The sequence below is a fragment of the Poecilia reticulata genome, linkage group LG8 (assembly GCF_000633615.1).
Source record: "Poecilia reticulata strain Guanapo linkage group LG8, Guppy_female_1.0+MT, whole genome shotgun sequence".
Lineage (NCBI taxonomy): Eukaryota > Metazoa > Chordata > Actinopteri > Cyprinodontiformes > Poeciliidae > Poecilia > Poecilia reticulata.
This window is the reverse complement of record NC_024338.1, coordinates 26,539,546-26,560,519: the sequence shown is the minus strand read 5'-3', so window position 1 is coordinate 26,560,519 and position 20,974 is coordinate 26,539,546. Positions and strand designations below refer to the sequence as shown.

The 20,974-nt window shown below is 40.9% G+C and overlaps 4 protein-coding genes across 4 annotated transcripts in view; 1 reads left to right on the top strand and 3 right to left on the bottom strand.

Moving 5' to 3' along the window:
- Nucleotides 1–28: 28 nt before the first annotated feature.
- On the top strand, nt 29–4,800 carry fkbp10a (FKBP prolyl isomerase 10a). Its single transcript, XM_008417074.2, has 10 exons — nt 29–368; nt 1,385–1,530; nt 1,632–1,821; nt 1,908–2,053; nt 2,216–2,405; nt 2,484–2,629; nt 2,728–2,917; nt 3,131–3,273; nt 3,366–3,529; nt 3,630–4,800. Exons 1-10 carry the CDS (start codon nt 100–102, stop codon nt 3,813–3,815), a joined length of 1,770 nt encoding a protein of 589 aa, XP_008415296.1. The 5' UTR covers nt 29–99; the 3' UTR covers nt 3,816–4,800.
- A 45-nt stretch (nt 4,801–4,845) lies between these two features.
- Nucleotides 4,846–7,986, bottom strand: LOC103469432 (cytosolic 5'-nucleotidase 3). The gene is made up of 10 exons (XM_008417097.1): nt 7,978–7,986; nt 7,254–7,352; nt 6,799–6,897; nt 6,641–6,710; nt 6,239–6,285; nt 5,928–6,013; nt 5,756–5,845; nt 5,513–5,675; nt 5,222–5,422; nt 4,846–5,143 (listed from the first exon to the last, which is right to left on the bottom strand). The coding sequence occupies exons 1-10, from the start codon at nt 7,984–7,986 to the stop codon at nt 5,033–5,035; spliced, it is 975 nt and encodes a 324-aa protein (XP_008415319.1). The 3' UTR covers nt 4,846–5,032.
- Nucleotides 7,987–8,656: 670 nt separating this feature from the next.
- Nucleotides 8,657–13,619, bottom strand: LOC103469415 (kelch-like protein 11). Its single transcript, XM_008417073.1, has 2 exons — nt 13,029–13,619; nt 8,657–11,756 (listed from the first exon to the last, which is right to left on the bottom strand). The coding sequence occupies exons 1-2, from the start codon at nt 13,586–13,588 to the stop codon at nt 10,172–10,174; spliced, it is 2,145 nt and encodes a 714-aa protein (XP_008415295.1). The 5' UTR covers nt 13,589–13,619; the 3' UTR covers nt 8,657–10,171.
- A 1,062-nt stretch (nt 13,620–14,681) lies between these two features.
- The window catches only part of aclya (ATP citrate lyase a), an 18,482-nt gene continuing 12,189 nt past the window's right edge, over nt 14,682–20,974 (bottom strand). The window contains 17 exon segments of the mRNA XM_008417072.2: nt 14,682–15,572; nt 16,170–16,246; nt 16,330–16,412; nt 16,499–16,612; nt 16,724–16,867; nt 16,981–17,131; nt 17,229–17,383; nt 17,486–17,579; nt 17,854–17,981; nt 18,081–18,191; nt 18,432–18,513; nt 19,405–19,601; nt 19,674–19,778; nt 19,859–20,027; nt 20,119–20,260; nt 20,549–20,644; nt 20,647–20,774. Coding sequence (XP_008415294.1) covers nt 15,478–15,572; nt 16,170–16,246; nt 16,330–16,412; nt 16,499–16,612; nt 16,724–16,867; nt 16,981–17,131; nt 17,229–17,383; nt 17,486–17,579; nt 17,854–17,981; nt 18,081–18,191; nt 18,432–18,513; nt 19,405–19,601; nt 19,674–19,778; nt 19,859–20,027; nt 20,119–20,260; nt 20,549–20,644; nt 20,647–20,774 — 2,071 coding nt within the window. The 3' untranslated portion in view covers nt 14,682–15,477.

The following is a 20,974-nucleotide window of genomic DNA, read 5'->3' as shown; positions in this document are numbered from 1 at the left end:
AAAACCCTGACCGGAAGCTGATTTGCTTCTTCCCGCAACCTTTACATTCAAACTGCCCCAAACGTTCTGCGGCTCTTTCTCCTTACTCCACCCCGCTTTATGAGTCGCATCATCCCGCTATCGGCTCCAGGAGATCTGTGCTCTCCTCTGCTGTTGTTCCCCCCGAGGTTCCAAATGGATATAACGAAATGCTTCGGACTTCTGCTTTTTGTTTCCGTTGTGGACTGCAACCCCGGCCCGTTGGCGGACATTGCTGTGGATCGCTACGAATTACCGAAAGTTTGTGCCAGAGAAGTTCAAACGGAAGATTTTATCCGATATCACTTCAACGGGACCTTCTATGAGGACGGGAAAAGGTTTGACTCCAGGTGAACGTAAAGGGAACGTAATCACGTTTACTTTAAGGCGATAAATAGAGCCAGATTTAGATGTCTGTAAAAGAAAAATGCAACAACAAAAAAAAAAAAAAGTCAAAACATGCGAAGTTAATAACAGAGTTCAACTCTGGACGAGGTCTCAGAATGATCTTTGGCAGCTTGTAGACGTGTCAACTTTGCAATAATCACAACGAGAACCGTCCCGTTATCTACACAGAGTAGATTTGCATTCATTATTGCATATTTGAGTAGATTTTCTTTTCCATCGGTGATTATTCATTCTTAATTCACTTGTAACAGGAATTGCAAACGCATGGATTTAATTTGCGTAGGTCCAAAACTACACACGCAGGCATAAAATCGTACACGCCCCCTTTATTATTGGGGCTTGCACAAATATTGGGTCAGAGGGAAATGCGCAAAAGCTCAATGTTGCCTTTTTTTTTAATTATTCCAATCTCAGTTTTGATGCGTGACATAGATCATCTGTTGGAACGAACCCTTTCTTTTCAAATTTCTGTGATTTGATGCTAAACACTTTAATGATCCCACTCTGACTGTGGACAAATGGTACAATCTTTGTTGCTTCTCATAAAAAAAAGAAGCTATTTTCTCAGTCAATTCCAAAAGGTAACGTTAACTTATTTCATCCACTCCAAAACCAATTTTGATATGTGGTAGAAATAATTTTATCCAACACCCATAATTTGTTCCACATTTCAGCCACCAGATGTTGATTTGAAGTTGAAGAATTGAGAGTTAACTTTATGACTTATATCACATTGACTTTTGCAATGTAGCACTATTACTATCAGCAAAACAGCATGACACTACCACCTGTGTGTTTTGATCGTTCGCAGTGTTGTAGGGTTGAAAGCAAAACACAAACTTCTTCAAACATACTTCAGTCTATTTTTTGTCTCAGTACCACAAAACGTTCTCCAGAAGGCGTTGAGCATTAACAGTTTTCTTTGCTTCGCTGTCCCCCCCCCGCCCTGCCTCTGCAGCCATGAGCGAGGTAAAGCCTTCGTCAGTCAGGTGGGACTTGGCAAGCTCATCACAGGGATGGACCGAGGTCTGCAGGGCATGTGTGTCAACGAGCGCAGAAGGATCACCGTCCCGCCACACCTGGCGTACGGAAGTGTTGGCACAGGTGCGGCTCAGCACCACCACACGGGACAACTTTTGTTTATTGTTCTTGTTTTTCCATCGTCTGTATGTGGTTTATGCCAATGTGTGTTGGTGGGCCCACAGGTGGACTGATCCCWCCCGACGCCACTCTGGTGTACGATATCCTCCTGCTGGACATATGGAACCCTGAGGACAAGGTCCAGATCCGCACGGTCAGCAAACCTGGGRTCTGCAGGCGCACTACCGCAGTGTCAGATTTCATCCGTTACCACTACAACGGCACGCTGCTGACTGGTGAAGCGTTTGATTCCAGGCGAGTCAGACTTCACTGTCCTTTGGAYGAAAATGTTTGATCCGTGTCTCAAAAAAAGTTCTAACTTTTTTTTTTTTTTTTTGCAGTCACTCAAGAAACACAACTTATGACACCTACTTGGGGCAGGGCGACATCATCGAAGGCATGGATGAGGGTCTTCAAGGCATGTGTGTTGGGGAGAGACGGATCGTCATTGTCCCACCATTCTTGGCGTATGGCGAGGCCGGCCATGGTAAAAGATTTAAAAAAATAAAAATGAAATCACAATTCTGGCCTAAAACTATTTGCTTTCGCCAACCATGTTTTTTTTTGTGTTTTTTTTTTGTTAACTTGATGCACTGTGCATAATATTTGAAGTAAGTTGTTACCGCAACCATTGTTCTCCTCCCTTAAGGTACCAAGATCCCCCCACAGGCGACACTTGTGTTTGAGGTGCTGTTGGTTGACGTGTTTAATCCTAAGGATGATGTGACTGCAGAGGTGAGAGAGATGCCTAAAAGCTGCACACGCAGGACAGTCACTGGGGATTACATCCGCTACCACTACAACGGCACCTTCCAGGACGGCACTTTCTTCGACTCAAGGTGAACTCCAGCAGTTCTTCTTAAAGTCAATAAAGTATCTTAACGCTAAGCCCCCCCCCACTGTTCTTCCTCTAACAGCTACCAACGAAACAGAACCTACAACACATACATCGGAATGGGATATGTGATCCACGGCATGGATAAAGCTCTGCAGGGCCTGTGCATTGGAGAGAAAAGGAGAATTACAATTCCTCCTCACATGGCTTATGGAGAAAAAGGCGCTGGTGAGTTTGACGCCTGCMTTTAGGAGCTTTTAAAACAAACTGAGAGRGCGTGATAAAACCATAAGTTCTGCCTTTTTCTTTTCCCTCCGCGGTCGCAGGAAACCTCATTCCTGGCTCCGCTGTGCTGATCTTTGACGTCCACGTTATTGACTTCCACAACCCCAAAGATTCGGTCGAGATCAGAGTCACCCACAAGCCTCAGGAATGTAACATGACCAGCGAAGCCGACGATTTAATTCACTATCGCTACAACTGCTCCTTGATGGACGGCACGCTTCTGTACTCCTCGTGAGCGACCCCTGCTGTTCACTCTGCAACACCACACCCTCCACSCTSGTGCATGTAAACATCGCTGGCTCCTCGTCTGACAGATTTCAGAGTTTTGGAGTAGACGTAACCGTTCATGCATCCGACAGGCGTATACGGCTGCATGTTTTACTGAGCTGGGATTTTTAAAAATCTTCTGTTAAAAGCTAAAGCGGATTATCTCTGGCTTTTCAGGGACCAGTTCGACTCGCCTTCTGTCACGACTCTAGGAGCCGGTAAGGTGATCATGGGCCTGGAGGAAGGTTTAAAAGGCATGTGTGTGGGCGAGAGGAGAGAGGTGGTGGTCCCTCCGCACTGGGGTCATGGAGAGGAAGGAGGTGAGTTTCTGGATATGCTTAGATAAAAATAAAAAAAATTCAATTTCACATTATATTCACATATATAATGTGAATTTTTTTTTTTTTTGTAGCTGTAGGAGTTCCAGGAAGTGCAGTGCTCCTTTTTGAACTGGAGCTGGTGCAGCTGCAGAAAGGCGTGCCAGAAGGCTTCATGTTTGTCTGGCTAGGAGAAATCCCCAACCCTCTCTTCAATGCTCTAGACCTCAATGGGGACAAAGAGGTCCCTCTACAGGAGGTAAGCAGGAAAGTTTGGTCAGTTTTTTTTTCTTTCTTTTTTTTTTTTAGAATAATCTGACAACAAGCAGTAAGATGCTCTCCTCTTTTCCCTCCCACAGTTTTCAGAGTTCATCAAACTGCAAGTCAAAGAGGGCAAAGGTCGACTTCGGCCAGGCGTCGACATCGAAGGCGTTGTTAAAGATATGTTTGATAATCAGGACCAGAATAAAGATGGAAAAATTGTAGAAGATGAACTGAAAATTAGGGATGATAAGTCTGAACAAGTGAGGCGAGATGAGCTATGAGCAGCAGCGAAGGTGAGCGCGCGGGAACTGGAAATATCCGCTTCACAACGATCCGGCAAGAACTTTTCAAAAACATTAGAGGTGAATGAAGAAGTCATTGGAAACCATGTCACTTAAYGTTACTCATGTGCAACTAAATGGTAAATTGTTTTATTTATATATGTATTTTTTTGATACGTTTAAAATTGAAACCTGTATTCACTTTTAAAAAGTCATAAAGTCCCATGAAAATCTRTGTTGAAGTTAATGGTTGAAAAGGTTTATTTATGTAAACTTCATGCTGTGCTTGAACTTTACATAAGTTCAAGCACAGCATGAATTTTCTTTTGTTTTGATAGAATAATTAAGAACTACTGGCCTATTGGATTATAACCATGTAAGCAAAAAATGAACTTTTGTAATAAAATGAAGTTCAGTTTCTTTCACATGTACTGCACATAGTGACGGGTTCTTTTCTTTTCAGRGAAACGAGTTTATTGAAATGAAAACATGTTTAATGTTCAGGAAAGTAAAAAAAAAAACATTTCTTAAAAGGTCCAAACAGAAAAGATTGCTCACAAAGACTGAATAAAACCAAAGAAAACCTTGTAGGAAYCTTACACTGCAATTCAAAATGTATCACGAAACACAAACTGATGTTTTAGGATGAAATTAAATGTTGGGTGTCAGGTTGAAAGTTTATGGAGAGGTGACTTATGGCGCATAAAATGGTTACAAATCTTGTTGAACCAAATGTGGAAAATAAGGTGCCACATTTTTATTGTGCGTTTTATTTTTAAATATTAAATCTAACATTAAAACAATAAACTGAACAAAAAAAAAACACCAATAACCTCATACACATATATTTGGCTGCCACAAACAGATCCGGAGTGGTTCAAAACAACAGCAAGGTTTTCAACAGAATGTAAAACAACTTGAGGTCTGACACAGACTCACTCAGGTATTCTTAGTTTTTTTATGTTTTTTTTTTTGTACAGTAAAATACAATCATATACAATGCCTTGCAAAAAGAATTAATACCTTTTGAACTTTTTAATGTTGTGGCTACAACATTACAAAATGTGAAGAAGTTCAAGTGGTGTCAATGCTTTTGCAAAGCACTGTGCTATTTATTCYCATTGAGTCTTTGACAAGAATCCCGGTAACACTGGGAGAGCAGGTCGCTGCTCAGCCGATGGTCCTGGTGTGTTTCACAGCCAGGGATGAAAAACAGTTCAGTTGTTACGCGTAAGAAGTTTTAGGACAGCATTAGGAATTTCCAAGGATTCATCTTTCACCAACACAATGTCATACGAGTCCAAATAGGACTGTTTGCTCTCCTCRACCTAAAAAGAAAGAAAAAGGCAAAAGGTCATGGCTGGAAACCCTTGGGATTAGCTGAAATATATCAGGTTTTTGCTTACCTTGTCATTCAGGAACCCAATCTTGAGGATGTGCTTCATATTCTGAACTCCATCAGCCATGTTCAGGTCCCCCAGAGAGTCTCCCATCAGCAGGACATTTGGTCTYGACCGCAGCTCCTCGAAATGGCCCGTGTTTAGCAGCGCACCTTCTCTTTTATTGTAGACGTGAATCAGCTCTCCCTTGAAAGCCCTCAATATCCCCTGGTTAATCAGAGACGTCTTAATATCATAGAAATCTGTATTTTTGGAATAAAATGATTTTTTTTTTTTTTAAAGTGCTGAACAACTCACAAATTCGTCAAAGTCCATGTAGTTGGAGATGACTTTGACGTTAGGGTGGAAGACGTTGGCTTGCCGTATCACCTCTTCCAGGATGTCTCCGATTCCAGCGGAGAAAATGAGCAGAGGGATGGCGTGCTGGTTCAGGCGGTCGAAGAACAGCTCGTAACCCTCCCTGTTGTAGCATCGCCACATTTTATTTCAACTTTCCCCTTATGTATCAACCACAACTTCCAAGTCTTTAGATATCCTTACCTCAGCATTGCATCAGACTCACGCACTGCCACAGCCAGCTCCTCTTTTTTAATTTTCTGCTCCACAAGAAGGTCATGAGCTTTGGTCCACCTATGGGAAAGTCTCACCTTTTCAAACACTATCCCCCCAAAAAAAGCCTAGAAACTGGAGCATATCAGTGAGAAATACTCACCACTCCACCATTAAAGGCAGCTTCTCTTCAACTGAACGTGAGGTGTCAATCTCTATGGGATAATAAGTCTGCAGAAGATGATTCAGCTGTGGAGGACAGGACAGGATTCTGAGATCTAACTACAGAARTRGGTTAGGWAAGCACAGATACCCTTTATATACCAGGAATAATCCATGTTTAAAAACTTAAAACGTGATCCAAAAAACAGGAGCGAAATAAAAACAGTGTGGCAACAAAGACATTATCAACTATAATGAGATTTCTTTACAGATCAACCAGCGCAAAAAATATTTCAGAATAATCTGTCCTACCTTTTGGCGGCACTCTTCAGAGATGGCTTTGCTGTTGTCAAGAATATCTGCCAAAACAAACAATTCAACAACTTATGTTGGAAAATGTCTTTTTTCCATATGGTTGCAATTATTAAAATATATATTTTTTTATTTCTAAACTCTCATTGATGTGTCCTTCACAAGGGAGTCTTCTAGCAGCACATATTTTATTCAAGCAAAACTAAAGGATGATTTTTACAGTTTTATGCCGTTTGAAGAAAAATAAAATTAGAACAARTGCTTTAAAAGGGACTGATGTTAATGTTACCTTTAGAGAAACACTTAACAGTTCCATTAATTTATTATCAAACTTCATATATTTTAGTCAACAGCTAAAAAAAACCCCAACTAAATGCATAGCGACACTAACTGTGTACTTACTGTGACACGTAGGACATCGCTTCCCATTGTATTGGAATCTCGACAGGGTCATGTCAAAATCMGAGATCACCTGAAAATAACAAGAATATGASGTTTGATTTTCCACCTAGTGTTCCTGAAGGCTTTCCAGTATTTCTGAGGAGTTTCAGTGTAGATACCTGCAGCGTGTTGGGTCCAGCGTCTAACAGGGACTTCAGGATATCTTGTACCCTCTGAGGATCCTTCATCAACACGGATCCATTTGACAGCTCTGGAATCTGTTCAGACACGTTTGAAAATTGTAACAGCAATTCGTTAACAGCTATTACATACCACGATAAAAAACTAGTTTTTAAAACCGAAACCAAAGCAAACTGGACTAACACATGATTTTAAAAATGTATTAGTTGTATAGTCTTGTCATCGCCCATTACTAAAACGTGACTTATAAAGTCAAATTAGTATTTAAGTCGTTCTTTCTTTTTATGTGAGTTACAAAGTTATTAGCTTCACCATCGTGGTAGCTTAGCATAAAGTTAAATACAATTTAGCTACCCCAATGCAAATATTACTTGCGTGAAGTAAAGATTTACATGTTTTTAGGTTATTCTGAATGTTTACAGAGTAGCATTACCATTTTTAAAAACAAATTGTGCGTTGCGGCTTTTTCGGGCAAAGTCTGCAGAGCAAGAGAACTATGTGTACCGGCTAAAAGGACACTGCTGCATTCATACTACCGTGTGTGTCAGAATTTTTTTTACAAGCGTGTTTACTAATACACTGATTAGGTTAAAATCCCTATTTTATTACAATTAGGTCAATTTTTAAATAATTCTTATTTCTATGTACTCAATGTAATCTTAAATTTTGATATATTTTTGGAGTTTTCCCGTTACYGTTTTAAATACGAGCCAACGAGTGACCCGTGAAGGCAGCACTATTCTTACCTAACCGTCCATGTGCAACTGTCCCCCTGAAGCAAATCCACCCATTCCAGGTTCCCACCAGTCCCATACACAAATACATATCAATACATTTGAATATCACCGAAAATGTAAACGTTATATAGAATCATTACACATAGAGTAATATTTTTCTGTCAATCTTTATGATCGAGGCTTCTAGCAAATGAAAACAGCAAAAATAAATAAGTAAATAAATAAAAGCTGTCATAAATAAATAAATCGGTTTATCAAAAAGTAAATAATTCATTTAAAAAATATATATTTTAAATTATTAAAGTACTGATTAATTAAAAGTTATAGTAATAATAATAATATAATAATAATAATAATAATAATAACAGAAATGTCAGTTTGCTGAAAATCATCTCCATGTACTGTGCAAAATATGCACACCATACTCATTTTTGCACTTTATTTTTTTAACTGCATGTTCATGAGAACCAGTTCTCATGAACAAACATGGTCTAATTACTGCATCAGTGTGTTGTCGAAAGGAGGCAATCAGCTTGTAAGCTTAGTGAGTTAAGAAAGTCTGTATGGTAACTTTTAAAGCACAGAGTTCAACTACAGTTCCCACCAAAATAATCTCACCATAACTCTTTAACTTTACAATCTTCTCAACTCTTCGYGTGGGCCTTTCACTACGAAACCTTTTTTGTACAGTGAACAACTTACTCTGTTGTCAGACTCAATGATTTTCTTCTGGTCAACTCTAAAAGTCAGCAGAATAACATTTCTGCTATTTATTTTTTTAGTTAGTTTATGTCATAATCAGAGATGGTGAATATTAGTTTTTTGTTTTTTAAATAAGTTTGAAATATATCACTATGTATGCAATAAAGCACTTCAATAACCATCTAATTTATTCAGATGAACCTGTAAATTGATTGGTACAGCTTAATACAGAAAAGTAATCGAACACTCATGCAAACTTATTTACTATTTGAGTGAAAGGCCTGAATGCTACTTATTCTTTATTCAATTGGCAACCTACTGCTGGCACCAAAACTATGCTGCGTCTAAAGCCAGTTAAAGAGTATGAGTAGGCATTGAACAGAGTCAAGAGTCAAAGTAACAATACACATATTTATCTTACAAAAACAGCTTTAATTGCAAGTGATGCCATTAGTACTTCTTACATCGAAATATAAGGACACAATGTCAGACTATCACATGCAAAGCAAATACATAGCTTATTTCAGTTAAGATCTGCAGTGCTATTTATATTGGTCATAAAGTGGAAATGAATATCATTTCTACGCTCTTTAACCTTGGTACTGCACAGCTCCTGAATGTCAGTCACAACAAATTCATAGCAATCCCTTCTTTGTCTTTAGGTTTGATTCCTTTTCATTACATCTTTACGTCTCTTTGGTGGGCAACAGGAGACAGCTCCAATGTACACCCAAGTCAAAATGGAGTTAACAGAAATAAWTTTTTTTATGAGATATTTAATGTTTGAAACAATTCCATCCATACTGATGGCAACATCTTTGCTTAGAGTTCAAAACTTGCTTGCTGGAATCCGGTTTTAAAAAATGGTATTTCCAAAATACAATCACCTTGTCTGATATGACAAAACTGAAAAAACTGCTAAATCAAGGTGCAGCAACAACTTTAAGACTTTACAACTAATAAGAGATTGAAAAAGTGCAGTTCTACGAGACAACCTTAACCATTCTTAGCAAAACAATAACCGAACCCTGTGCAGACACAATCCAGACATACATACGAATAAAATTTTTTTACATTTTCTGTTTGAATTAAGAGGATAAGTGGAACATTTTTAAAAGTGCAAAAGAAAGGAATGATTGAGCCATTGATTTTGGTGCTTAATAAAGAGGCAGGAAAAAAAGAAATGTACTGCATAAATAAGTGAAATGTTGTTGCAACTTACACATTACTAGAGCCTGGACGTCATACTGCCCCTCCGAGAACTGTTAAAGCATTACATGTACATAAATGACCGAAATACACTACAATTGTTGAGGACAAAGGGAGAGCATTCTAGAAGCTTTTGTGATGAAAAGTCTTTCTGGACTATCCAGAAAGAAAAGACCAGGTAACCTATMTGTTATATTCACAGTCAATGTTGAATGTTTGAAGTAACAAGCAAAGTCCTTTWTTAGTAAGTTCTACTTTTCATGAAGGGATTGTCACAGTGTTAGGAAGGAAGGAATGATGGGACTCTTAAGAAAGTAGGAATGCAATACTAATGTTATTACTGATGTCACATATTCCTGCCAGTAGAGGCTTATACAATAAAGGAATGTCAAGTATCAATTTAGACATATACAGCTTTATACTATACAAATAGATAAACAGCATCTTTATCAACATTAATTACTAAAGCATACTTAGTTTTTTTGGCTGCTGAAAAACACTCTTATAAACATGTGTACATCTGCAACATACCGCCTGAATGACCTGCATACATATTTCATGGCTTTAAGTCAGCGATTAATACAACAACATGGGAGCTAATGCCACGCAGCTTAGATGAGCGACAACCAACGAGAACAACACATCATTCACAGCAGCGGGTTACGTATGAGTGGTGGAAATCTTCAGACGCCGCCGGCCCAGTTCAGCACTCTATCTGTGACTGGAGCTGTCGACGCAGGGTTAGGGTGCGCCTGTGGAGCTGCTGCATCTGCTGCATACGATCTCGCTGGCGAGCCAGGTTCTGGGGCATGGGATACCGCTGGCAGCCGTACAGGAAGCGGTACGGGATTCTGACGTGGCAGGCGGTCGCCCGACAGCGGGGCTGCGGCATGGGCGGCAGCAGCATCCAACGCTTCCTCTCCGCACAGTAGCGGTAGGCCTCTTTGCGATACTGCTTGTCAACGTCGTCGCTGTTCTTCCAGCCTCCAATGATGAAGACRTCCTCATCAAAATGGCAGATGGCGGCACCCTCTATGCTGGTCACTTCTGGCGGCAGGCTCTCCAGGATCTCATCAGAGATGCGGGCACTAATCTTCTGCCTGGCGACTTCGTCCCGCACTGCGTAACTCTTAGGGCAGCAGGAAGCTGTGTGGTAGAAGTTAGTCGAAGCCACAGCCATCTGGAAGATGCAATAGTTGTCAATGAGTGGCAAGGAGTCGACATCCTGCCATTGGCGGCTTTCGGTGTCATATCGGGTGGTCACCGTCTTCAGTCCATCATCATTATCTGTGTCCACAGGTGTGCGTGCCGTCACATACACATAGCGATCCTCCACGCTAACCGCTTTCACATCTCGCAGAATTTTAGGAGCCGATTCCAGATTGTGCCACTTGTCCTGCTCAGGCTCATACACACTCACATCCTTGAAGCCCGGACTGAAGTTTCCGTGCCCACCAATGCTGTACAAGATATCCTTGATGCACGTTAGCCCAAAAGAGTGCTTGCGCGTGGTTAAGTTGCTGACCTGCTCCCAAGTGTTGCGATTGGGATTGTAACGTTCCACTGTCTTTGCAAATCCTGGCTCCATCGATCCAGCTACATAGACATGGGACTCTGTGGTGGCGATGGCGTGGCCATCCAAGTGGTTGTGGATGTGAGGGAGGTTCACCCATCGATCCTCATAGATGAAGTACCCCACACACTCACTCAGATAGTCCCCGCCCTCTGACACCCCACCCACCACCATGATAACGTCCATGTTCTGGCCGAACCGAGGTTGAAACGAGGCCATGTGCGAAGACCAGAACTCCATATCTGCTGACTTGAGGTTCTCAAAGCGAATTGCGTGGCCCTCTACAGCCTCTGACACCAGTCGCATGCAGGCTTCATTGGAGGCCACGARTCGTTCATTTTTCACCACCCTGGCCAAGTAGGTGGGTTTTATCTGGGGAAGCCTTAGGAGACGAAACAGCTCCTCGAAGTAGCGACTTCGCTCTTCTGGGTTCTTCTGCACCCACTTCACCACGGCCTCAAACAGCACCTCCTCTGAWTCMACAGTGATCTCCGCATCCGACAGCCAGTCACGGACCAGGTGAAAGGGCAGCGTGTAAAACTCCTCATCCTGGATAACCTTGTGGAAATTGCGGCGAATCATGTCTGCGGCYCGCAAAGCCAGCTGGTCCAAGGTRTACATGTGAGCTAGACTGTGCACTGCCACACAGTTGGTCAAACTCAGCTTCTTCTTGAGGAACTCACCACAGAAATCTTTGAGCTGCAGCAGCAAGAACCTTCAAATAAAGTAGCAGAGAAAAAACACAATGAAAAACATCAGAGGGAATTGAGGGGTTTCAAGAAAAAGAGCTTGCAACTATCATWMAACCAAAAGTGYAATGTTAGGACATGTAGCATATTTMATTGGGATTTTATAGGCAAGACTAGCAATGCAAATAGCATATTATGTTGAGTTGAAAGGAAAGTGCACAGGTGTTTCAAATTTATCTTGCAAATAAGAGTCTGATATCCCTAAATACAATTTTGTACAATCAATAGCCATCAGAAGTCRCCYAATTGTTAAATACAGTTCACCTGTGTCTAATGTAACATCTGTATACTATAAATATAGCTGTTCTGCAAAGGTCTCAAAGGATTGTTGGAGAACTATGATGAACAAAGAGCATCATGAAGACCAAGAAACAGCAGTCAAGGCAGAGATGAAGATGCTGAGTTTAAAGTTGAATTCAGTGAAAACTTCAGTTCATTATTTCAAAATAGWGAGAGTAAGTCACTATTACAAATCTACAACATGGCTATCTATCTAAACTGACAGACTACACAAGCAGAGTTTTAATTAGAAAAGCAGCCAAGAGCCCCATGGTAACTCTTGAGCAACATTCATGCATTGTGCTGATATTTATGGAATGCCACTGGAAAAAAAAGTCAAAAGTAGTTACAGTTTGCCACAAGCCATGTATCAAACAAAGCATGTGTTAGAAGGTTGCCTTGGACAGTTAGAACCAAATATAATCTTGTTGCAAAAAACAGGGATTGCRCGCATCACCATTAAAACATCACCCCTACAGTAAGGCAGTATCAATAAACAGCTATACTCCACCTCACCTGACCAGATAATTAAACTACCACACAATCAGCGCTATAAAGGAATGGATTAGTGTGTTGGTATGGTCAAGTCAATGTACAGAGCTGAAGCCAAATGAATCCAAATGAAAATTGATGTTTATAGATGTTCTTCATCCCATCTGATTTTTTTGCCAGTGCCATTGGAGGCAGCATTGTATTCTCTGGAAGTGCTTAGCTGATTAAGACATGCCTCAAAGGAATTGCTGCAAAGATGGTTTTACAAAGCATTGCCTCRGGTGTATACCAATTAAAAAACCCATCTGTCGTTGTATTTCCACTTTACAACTATGCATTGCTTTGTCTATCACATAAAATCCCAAATAAAAACACATAAAAGTGACAAAATATGAACAAATCTCGGGAGGCTTAGATCCGTTTACGGGTGCTAWGTGCATTTCATAAAATTACAAACAGATTGATACCTGTCTGCCAGCTCCAGGACCTCATGTACATTGCAGGTGCTGACGCGTATTTCTCCGGTGTACATGTACTGGATGACACTCTCCACTGTYTCCGGGTCTGGCCCCAGCTCTGAGCTCCACTCCTTCATCTCCACCCGTCCGGAGAGAGACTCGGAGAACTGCCCGCCCAGCAGCGGAGTGAAATAGTCGGTGGCAGCAGCCAGTACAGACCTGTGGGCCGAAAACTCGCAGCTCTGGACGCTCCCGGTAGCCGCCCCGCTGCTGAAGGCCAACGTCACGTCGCAAAACAAGCCCTGCTTTCTCTGCTCGTTCTGCCGCCGAGAGAGCTCCGAGCAATGGGAGGTGGATGTGAAGTCCTCGGCCTCTTCCGCGTCACCGTCTCCGGCTAGTGCACTGGGAGTGCTGCTGCTGGTTCCGCCACCGCCGCCGCTGCCACTCCTGGCGGAGTCCTCCGGGTTGGGAGCCGCCGCTGCCATTCTGCTACCAGCTCTGGAGGTGAGCAGAGGTGGTAGATGGAGTAAACTAGAGAGGGAAACAAGGCGACATACGCAGCCGCACATACATGGAGTCCAGGCGGGGTCAGACAGTGAAACGTAGTCGTTGCGTCATTTCCGTAATTCGAAAGGGGATCCTCAGTCTAAAGAAAAACAAATCCTTCTGTGTTTTTGTAATTATTCTATCATTTTACTACACCAAAACAGATGATAAAAAATATGGTTTATCTTTTATGCGATGTTAGACCAACTAAGTTTTACCAAGAGTTATGGATGTAATCCAATGTATAATTTTGCACACAAAAAAAGTACGATGAACTTTAAAAGCTTTAATATACTCCTATTGATAAAAATTACTCTAACATAGAATTTATTTATAATAAAAAAAAMCCTAAAGGCTTGAGTGGCCATTATATCATTTAATGGCTGTAGTTCATATATATTCCAGATACCCCAGTTGAAATGTAGAGTTGTCATTCAGATTTCTATTTTTTAAATTTACACTCAACATTTTACATATTTCATGTTGTTCTTACAGGAGAAATAACTTTTAGTAATTCTCACGTGTAAAGACTACATGCATCTACATACAGGRGCAAACTAAAAAAGCTATAACTGAATGAGTTCATTCAGACATTCATTAAAATTCTCAGGCAAATAARTACAAAAGCACAAAAGTGGCATAAATAGAAATAAATAAGTATTGCAAGTAATTGAAACTGTTCAATGGTGCCAGTGAAGAGGCCAGTACATTTATGTTGCCCACTCTTAATTGTGCAATTTCTGGCAATTATTTTTTGTATAGAATCCATATTTTTATATGTGACTCAGTTATGAAAAAAGAAGGCACACACCCTTTGAAATTCAGGCTTTTTTGTATTTTTTACAAATCTAGGATTTGTAGGGTACATTTTATTTTTGAAATRCTTTTGTGCTGTAGCTATATATTTGATAAATAATGACATGGTGGAATCTGTGGGCTAAGCAAACAAGGAGTTAACATATACTGTACATTTCTTCTTCTTTTATCAGGACTACATAAGGACTGATAAAATAATGGTATTTGGTTCTGCTTTACAAAACCAGGGAGAAAGTTTTCCCATTTCAGACTCTTTGAACATTCTGACATTGGAGGCAAAAGATAATGGAAATTACAAAGTATGATTACATCATGTTCACTTTATTTCTTTTATCTCACAAGTGCAATTGTGAACATACAGCATGTAAGCACAAATAAGCACAATTAGTCCACACTGAGAAGGTTAAAAATAGACACAAAAGCACAAGGTAGATGAAACATTCTGTCTCACACTTAAGAAACTAACAAGCATGATTTGATCATTTAATATACTGTGTATGACAGTTACAGATGAAGAATRTGAAATGATGTTTAAAACCAGCATTTAAAAGGTAAAATAAGACATGGAGCCTCAAATAATAAACATGTAACATCTCAGTTTGGCACACAAAAGCAAACCACTGCTTTAGGAACATTACATCGACACGGATATGAAGGACTTCAGCTTTGATCTGTATTATTGCACTGAACTTTGCCATTTCCAAATGGCACAATAACAATAGTAGGTGTTACACAAGAATAGGACATACAGACTTTGTAAACATGTTAATGTWATATTTATGGATAAATTACAGCACTTCACTCGTCGTGACTGGTAGTTGTGGTCAGCGGCTAAATATTCACATGTATATCTGAACCTATTGCATCTCTGCAGCACATTGACAGACCTTCAAGCATCACATTTAGGCAGGTTTTAGCAGTACTCACAAAACTGCTGCAATGACTGGCTTTTACAACTATAAATATACCCTGAAGCATCTTCTCGGTTTCTCACATTGACGSCTATAATATTTGTAACATGTACCTTTAGTTTACTGCCACTAGTTTCTGAAGTGGCAGATCACAGTGTGGATGAGGTGTGGTTTCGCCTCTTTGATTACATAGACATGTGCTCCGGCAGCACATAGGAGATATCATCCCAGGGGTGGCGATACAGACCCTGCTTCAGCCTCTTCTGGTCCAGGTAATGACCTGTAGGAAAGATGAAAACAGTGGAGTTGTTTGTTTTCTGCTGCTTAAGTCTCCATTCTACCACAATGCTTCCACCACTTGTACCAGGCACATTTTTCATTATAACTGCAGCCTTAAAACTTTAACTTGATCTCTGAATGCAAATGACCTAAGTGTGGTGGGCTTTTTTTTATGTGCATTGTTCATTTCAACTTCTTGTTGGAGTTCTGTGAACATTATGCAACCTTGGAATGAGGCCCATGTAGCCAGCCCAGATTTTCTGATACACAATCCTTGCTAGTGAGCCACACCTCAACGATAAGTTACCGCTGCTCTTACCAGGCTTTGTCATGGCACACTTTAGTCTCAAATATGAACGATCAGAATTCCCCCATGGGTTTGCATGCCTAAATAATCAGGAGAATCTTACGTAGTTTTACACATACWCWMRYATGTGTTTTTGATGCACCCCAGAAACACCTCTCCAAGACCACGAAAGGCCTTGGATGCATGGTTTTGGATGATCTTTTAACATTATTGTAAACGGTTAGTTTGATATGAAGGGGGAGAAATGTTTGCTGTTGTGAAGATCTGACCAAAGCAACAGAAACCACTCACCAATAAATCCCATGCTGCGTCCCAGGACAAAGATGCCATTAAGAGCACCGATTTCAACAAACTCATCTGCCTCATCTCTGTAGGATATGTCAGGAAAATGGTTACTTTATATTATGCAATATGTAATGTAATATGCAATATTGTGTATTTCTTTTCTGACCTTGTAAATCCTCCACAGGTTCTGAGCAAGTCCACAAAGGCCACACCAATGAAGCCGTCCACATTCAAGATCAGGTTGGGCTTCTAGGTAACACAGGCACAGCGAAGGYTCATGTAGTGAAAAAGATGAGTGTTGCCAATGCAGGAAAGCAAACACTTTAAATCCTTACTTTAGAAGTGGTGATCTTCTCTACTTCTAAAGCATAGTCCAGAAGTTGTGAGGAAGGAAAGTTCTGCTTCACAAAGTCCTTTAAGATCTGGACTCTCATGTCAGGATTATTTATCTGAAGAAGCAGAGAAAAAATATTCAGTTGAAAACTGGAAAATTATCCGAAGACTTCATCTTATTTTAGAACTCTAACTTTGTCTACCTTTGAGCCATAAATACAACTCACCGACTTAACTCTGTGTCCGATGCCCATGATCAGCTTTCCATCCTTCTTCATCTTGTTGACAAACTCCATAGGCAACATGCCGCTATCAAAAGCATGGCTGAACTGCTTTGCAGCAGCATCCAGAGCTCCTCCAAATCTGTCTCCCTTGAAGAAACAACAAAGGAAAGTCAAGGTTTTATTGTGCCTTTTGGTAGATCTGGGCAGATATGTAATATTAAAAAAAACAAAAACAAAAAAAAAACATCAAAATGTCTCACAATGGTGAGGAGGCCAGAAGTGAGACTGGAGATTAAGTCTTTGCCAGCCCGGGCACAGACAATAGTGTTGTGTGCACCCGAAACAGCAGGGCCATGATCTGCAGTTACCATCAGGCACATCTCAATAAACTGGCAGGCGTACTTCGGGAGCCTGCGCAKGAAGAGGTGAAATTATAAAAATAAATCTGTATGTAGGCCTGTAAACCCCCAGGCGGRCGTTTTTCTAAGCACTGGTGGATAGGTCTGACCTCCGCTGGAACCACAGAAGCCCCAGAGTTCCTCCTAGGCCAATTTCAGACTTGAAGACCTCAGTGATGGGCATGCCAGCATAGAGGAGCTCCTGGCCTCTCTCGTCACAAATGCTGGTCATGAAGGAAGCTGGTTTACGTATTAGGCCCAGCTCCTGCACAACAGCCAGAAAAACACAGGTAGTACCATCAGTCATGTACTAATTTACTGTGTTTCCAAAAAGAATKGAAAACATAGTTCATGCCGCCTTACTCACTCGTGCCCAGGAGTAATCCATTGGTACAGTGGGAGGAGGCACCTCTTCAGCTGGCTGGATTACTCCTTTGGAAACAAGACCATCATACACAGATCTGYACAAAGAATAACATAAAACAATCAAATAAAGAGTATACTAGTTTACCAGTAGGAGCACCGTGCATCCGGGAATTAAACAGGGTGTTTCAGTTTTTCTACATTTTGCTATGCTACATTTTGTAACAGAATAAATGCATTTTCCCCTTAAAACTAATAGGGCTGTGACATAAAAAAAAACCCAAATATGTGTAAAGTGGAGCACTGCAAATATTTTCTGGATGTGCAGTATGTCCCGATAAACCACTGGAACAAGCATAGCTGTGCACTCACTTGATGATCTGTCCCAGCTCATCAAAGCTCTTGGGAACGTACGCTCCAGCCTCTTTCAGAGCCTTGTTCTTGGCTACAGCTGTTTCAGAGGCCTGGTTGGCACAGGCTCCTGCATGGCCAAACTGTACCTGATGTATAAAAAAGTGCCAGAAAACAAAGTTAAAGAYACCTTTAATTTTATTTCTTATTTGACTRAAATGAATTGGAGCCTGAAGTCAACCTTTTACCTCTGAGGAGAACATGGTGGCACAGGTACCAATGCACCAGCTCACTACTGGCTTGGTAATTCTGCCCTGTTTAATAGCCTGGCCAATCTTGTATTCTTCTGTCCCGCCAATCTAAAAGAAAGTAGATACAAAGCTAGGTCTGGGTTGGTTACAAGTATTAAGGCATACCAAGGGTTAAAAGAGCTACACATTTAAAACTGATTTGAAAAAAAAGCCAGTTTTCTCTGACTTTATGTAGCATGAAGCAACACAATATTACCTCTCCCCACCCCCTTGCTGCACACAGCTTGTCAGCTGGCTGCTAGAACACTGTTCCCTCAGTTCCCAGCAAAGAGGGAAGCTGTTTCTCACCTCTCCAAGTACGACAATCATTTTCACTCCCGGAGTGTCTTGGTAGCGCAGAACGTGGTCAGTAAACACGGAGCCTGGATATCTGTGGGAAAGTCCAGCAGAAGCTTAAACATTTCATATATACTGACTGGCCACTTTATTAGGTATACCTGTTCAACTGATTGATAACACAGTTATCAAATTACATKGCAGCAACATCTACATGTGGTGAAGACAGATTGTTGAACTTCAAACCTAACAGCAGAATGTGGAAGAAAGGGGATTTAAGTAACCTTAAATATGGCCTAAGTTGTTAGTGCAAGAGTATTTCAGAAAATGTTTAATCTACCGGGATTTTATTACACAACTATCTGTCRGTTTTACAAAAAAAAGTGGACCAGAAAATGACACAATATCTAAAGAGCAGCAGTGATGTTGGGAARAATCTCTTGTTGAAAGCAGCAGTACCTTAAGTAACTACTTCTTACAACTTAGGCATGCAGAAAACTAACTCTAAATGCAGAATACATAAAAACTTGATGCAGATGGACTACAGCTGCAGAGARCCACACYRGGTCCTTCACCTTTCAGCTAAGAAAGGGACACTGAGGCTACAGTTTACACAGGCTCACTAAAKTCAGACGATAACAGATGAGAAACTTTTGCCTGATCTGATGACTCTCAATTACAACTGCAATGTTTAATGGTTCGGGCAAGTTGTAGTGTCATTGATATTTTCTTGGGAAACTTTGGGTCTTTTAGTATGAATGGAACGTCTTTTAAACACCACAGCCTATCAGTATATTGACAGTGTACCTATGGTGCTCACTTCCGACAGGASAATGCACCATGTCACAAAACTCAAATCAACTCAAAGTGGTTTCTTGAATTGGACAGTGACTGTTTTCCAATGCCACCAAGAATTAAGACACAAAGGCAAAGAAAGGTCCAATCCAATAAAGTGGCTGGTGACAGTACATCAAAAGTTACACACCTGTCCCCTCCGATGGCCACACCCTCAAAAACACCATCGGTAGTGCGGGAGATTATGTTGTTGAGTTCATTGGACATGCCGCCTGAGCGGGACACGTAGGCCACGCTGCCCGGACGGTACAGCTTGGAGGCGAGGATATTGTCCAGCATGCCTCCAGTGTTACCAATCTTGAAGCAACCAGGCTTTATCCCTCCAACCTGAAACAGAAAGATGACCTGTAGTTTCCTTTCATTGATATATTCTAAGTTATCCAAGAGTGAAAGACTAACTGTAGCAGGGCCAATGAGGGTGACACCCTTCTCATCTGCAGCTTTAATGATCTTTCTTGTGTGTGCTTCGGGGATTCCCTCAGCAATAATGGCAATGGTTCGAATCTGAGAATTAAAGAGAAGAGCTTTGCTCAGCCGCTTTAAATGAGACAACTCTCTTATCCTGCTGCAGGAGACGTATTTACCTGAGGGTACTGCATGGTCTCCAAGGTGCTTTCAAAGGCTGAGCGCAAAGAAGCAAAACTGATGAGCACGTCCACGTCGGGGTGCTTCCTCATGGCATCGCTCATGTTTTTATACACTGGGATGAGGATCTCTTTATGGCCCCAATAAAATTTCTGTTTGTGGTCGCCACTGGAGGGCGTCCAAGAGCAAAAATATTCATGACACACCCAGTTACAGAAGGTTCTTCAAGAATTAAATGTGCAAGAAGGAGTATCCTTACGTGAAAGGGTAGATCAGGGCAGAAACAGATGGCTCTTCTCTGGAACAGACATAGTCAAAGTCCAGCATGCCCTGCACTGCTCTAGTCTGCATACCCCACACCAGAGCTTTGGTGTGTTTGGTGAAGAGGGTAGAGGCCTTAGCTGAAAGGACAGAAATCACTCAGAGATAGAAACTGGCCACTTAAAATGTTGTAAATAAATTTTTATAAGGAAACTGTTTGTTTTTAAAAAAATAAACTTTCCTGTAATTAAATTTTCAGAATGAGCATTATTGTTTCAATGTTTGTATTGTAGTTTTCTCTTGCTGTCACAAGAGGGAGCCCCAACACTTTAGCTTAAGAGTGGTGGTACTTTGTGATGAGATGTTATAGCTGAAAAATTTAGGAYGCAAATGTTTTTTAGTGTGCAATGGGGTGCAAGTATACTCACTAACAGAAGCTCCAGTTTTCACCTTCTTAGCTGGTGAGCCCTCAATTTTAGCTTTGTTTTCTGAAGGGTCTTTTCTTCTGGATGTTGGAGTCTGCAAACAACAAAATGGGGAGTGGAAGCTCTTGTCCTTTATTCACTGCAAACGTAATAATGGGGCAGAGATACATCAGGCCTTCAGGTTATTCGATAAAACACCACCTRCACTGAACATCCATTCCAAGCTCTGCTATTCTTCACATGTCTGCCATCGGCTTTCTAAAGGATGACTTGCAAATTTCAGAGCAACCTTTGAGTTCAATTTAGTTTAGGCCTAAATCATCCTTAGAAACAACTTTTTAAAATATTTTTACTCTTTCAAGTGCATATTTCATGATTTTTTTTTTCAATGTACATTTCAGGCAAACTAAGCACTGTACACACACACAC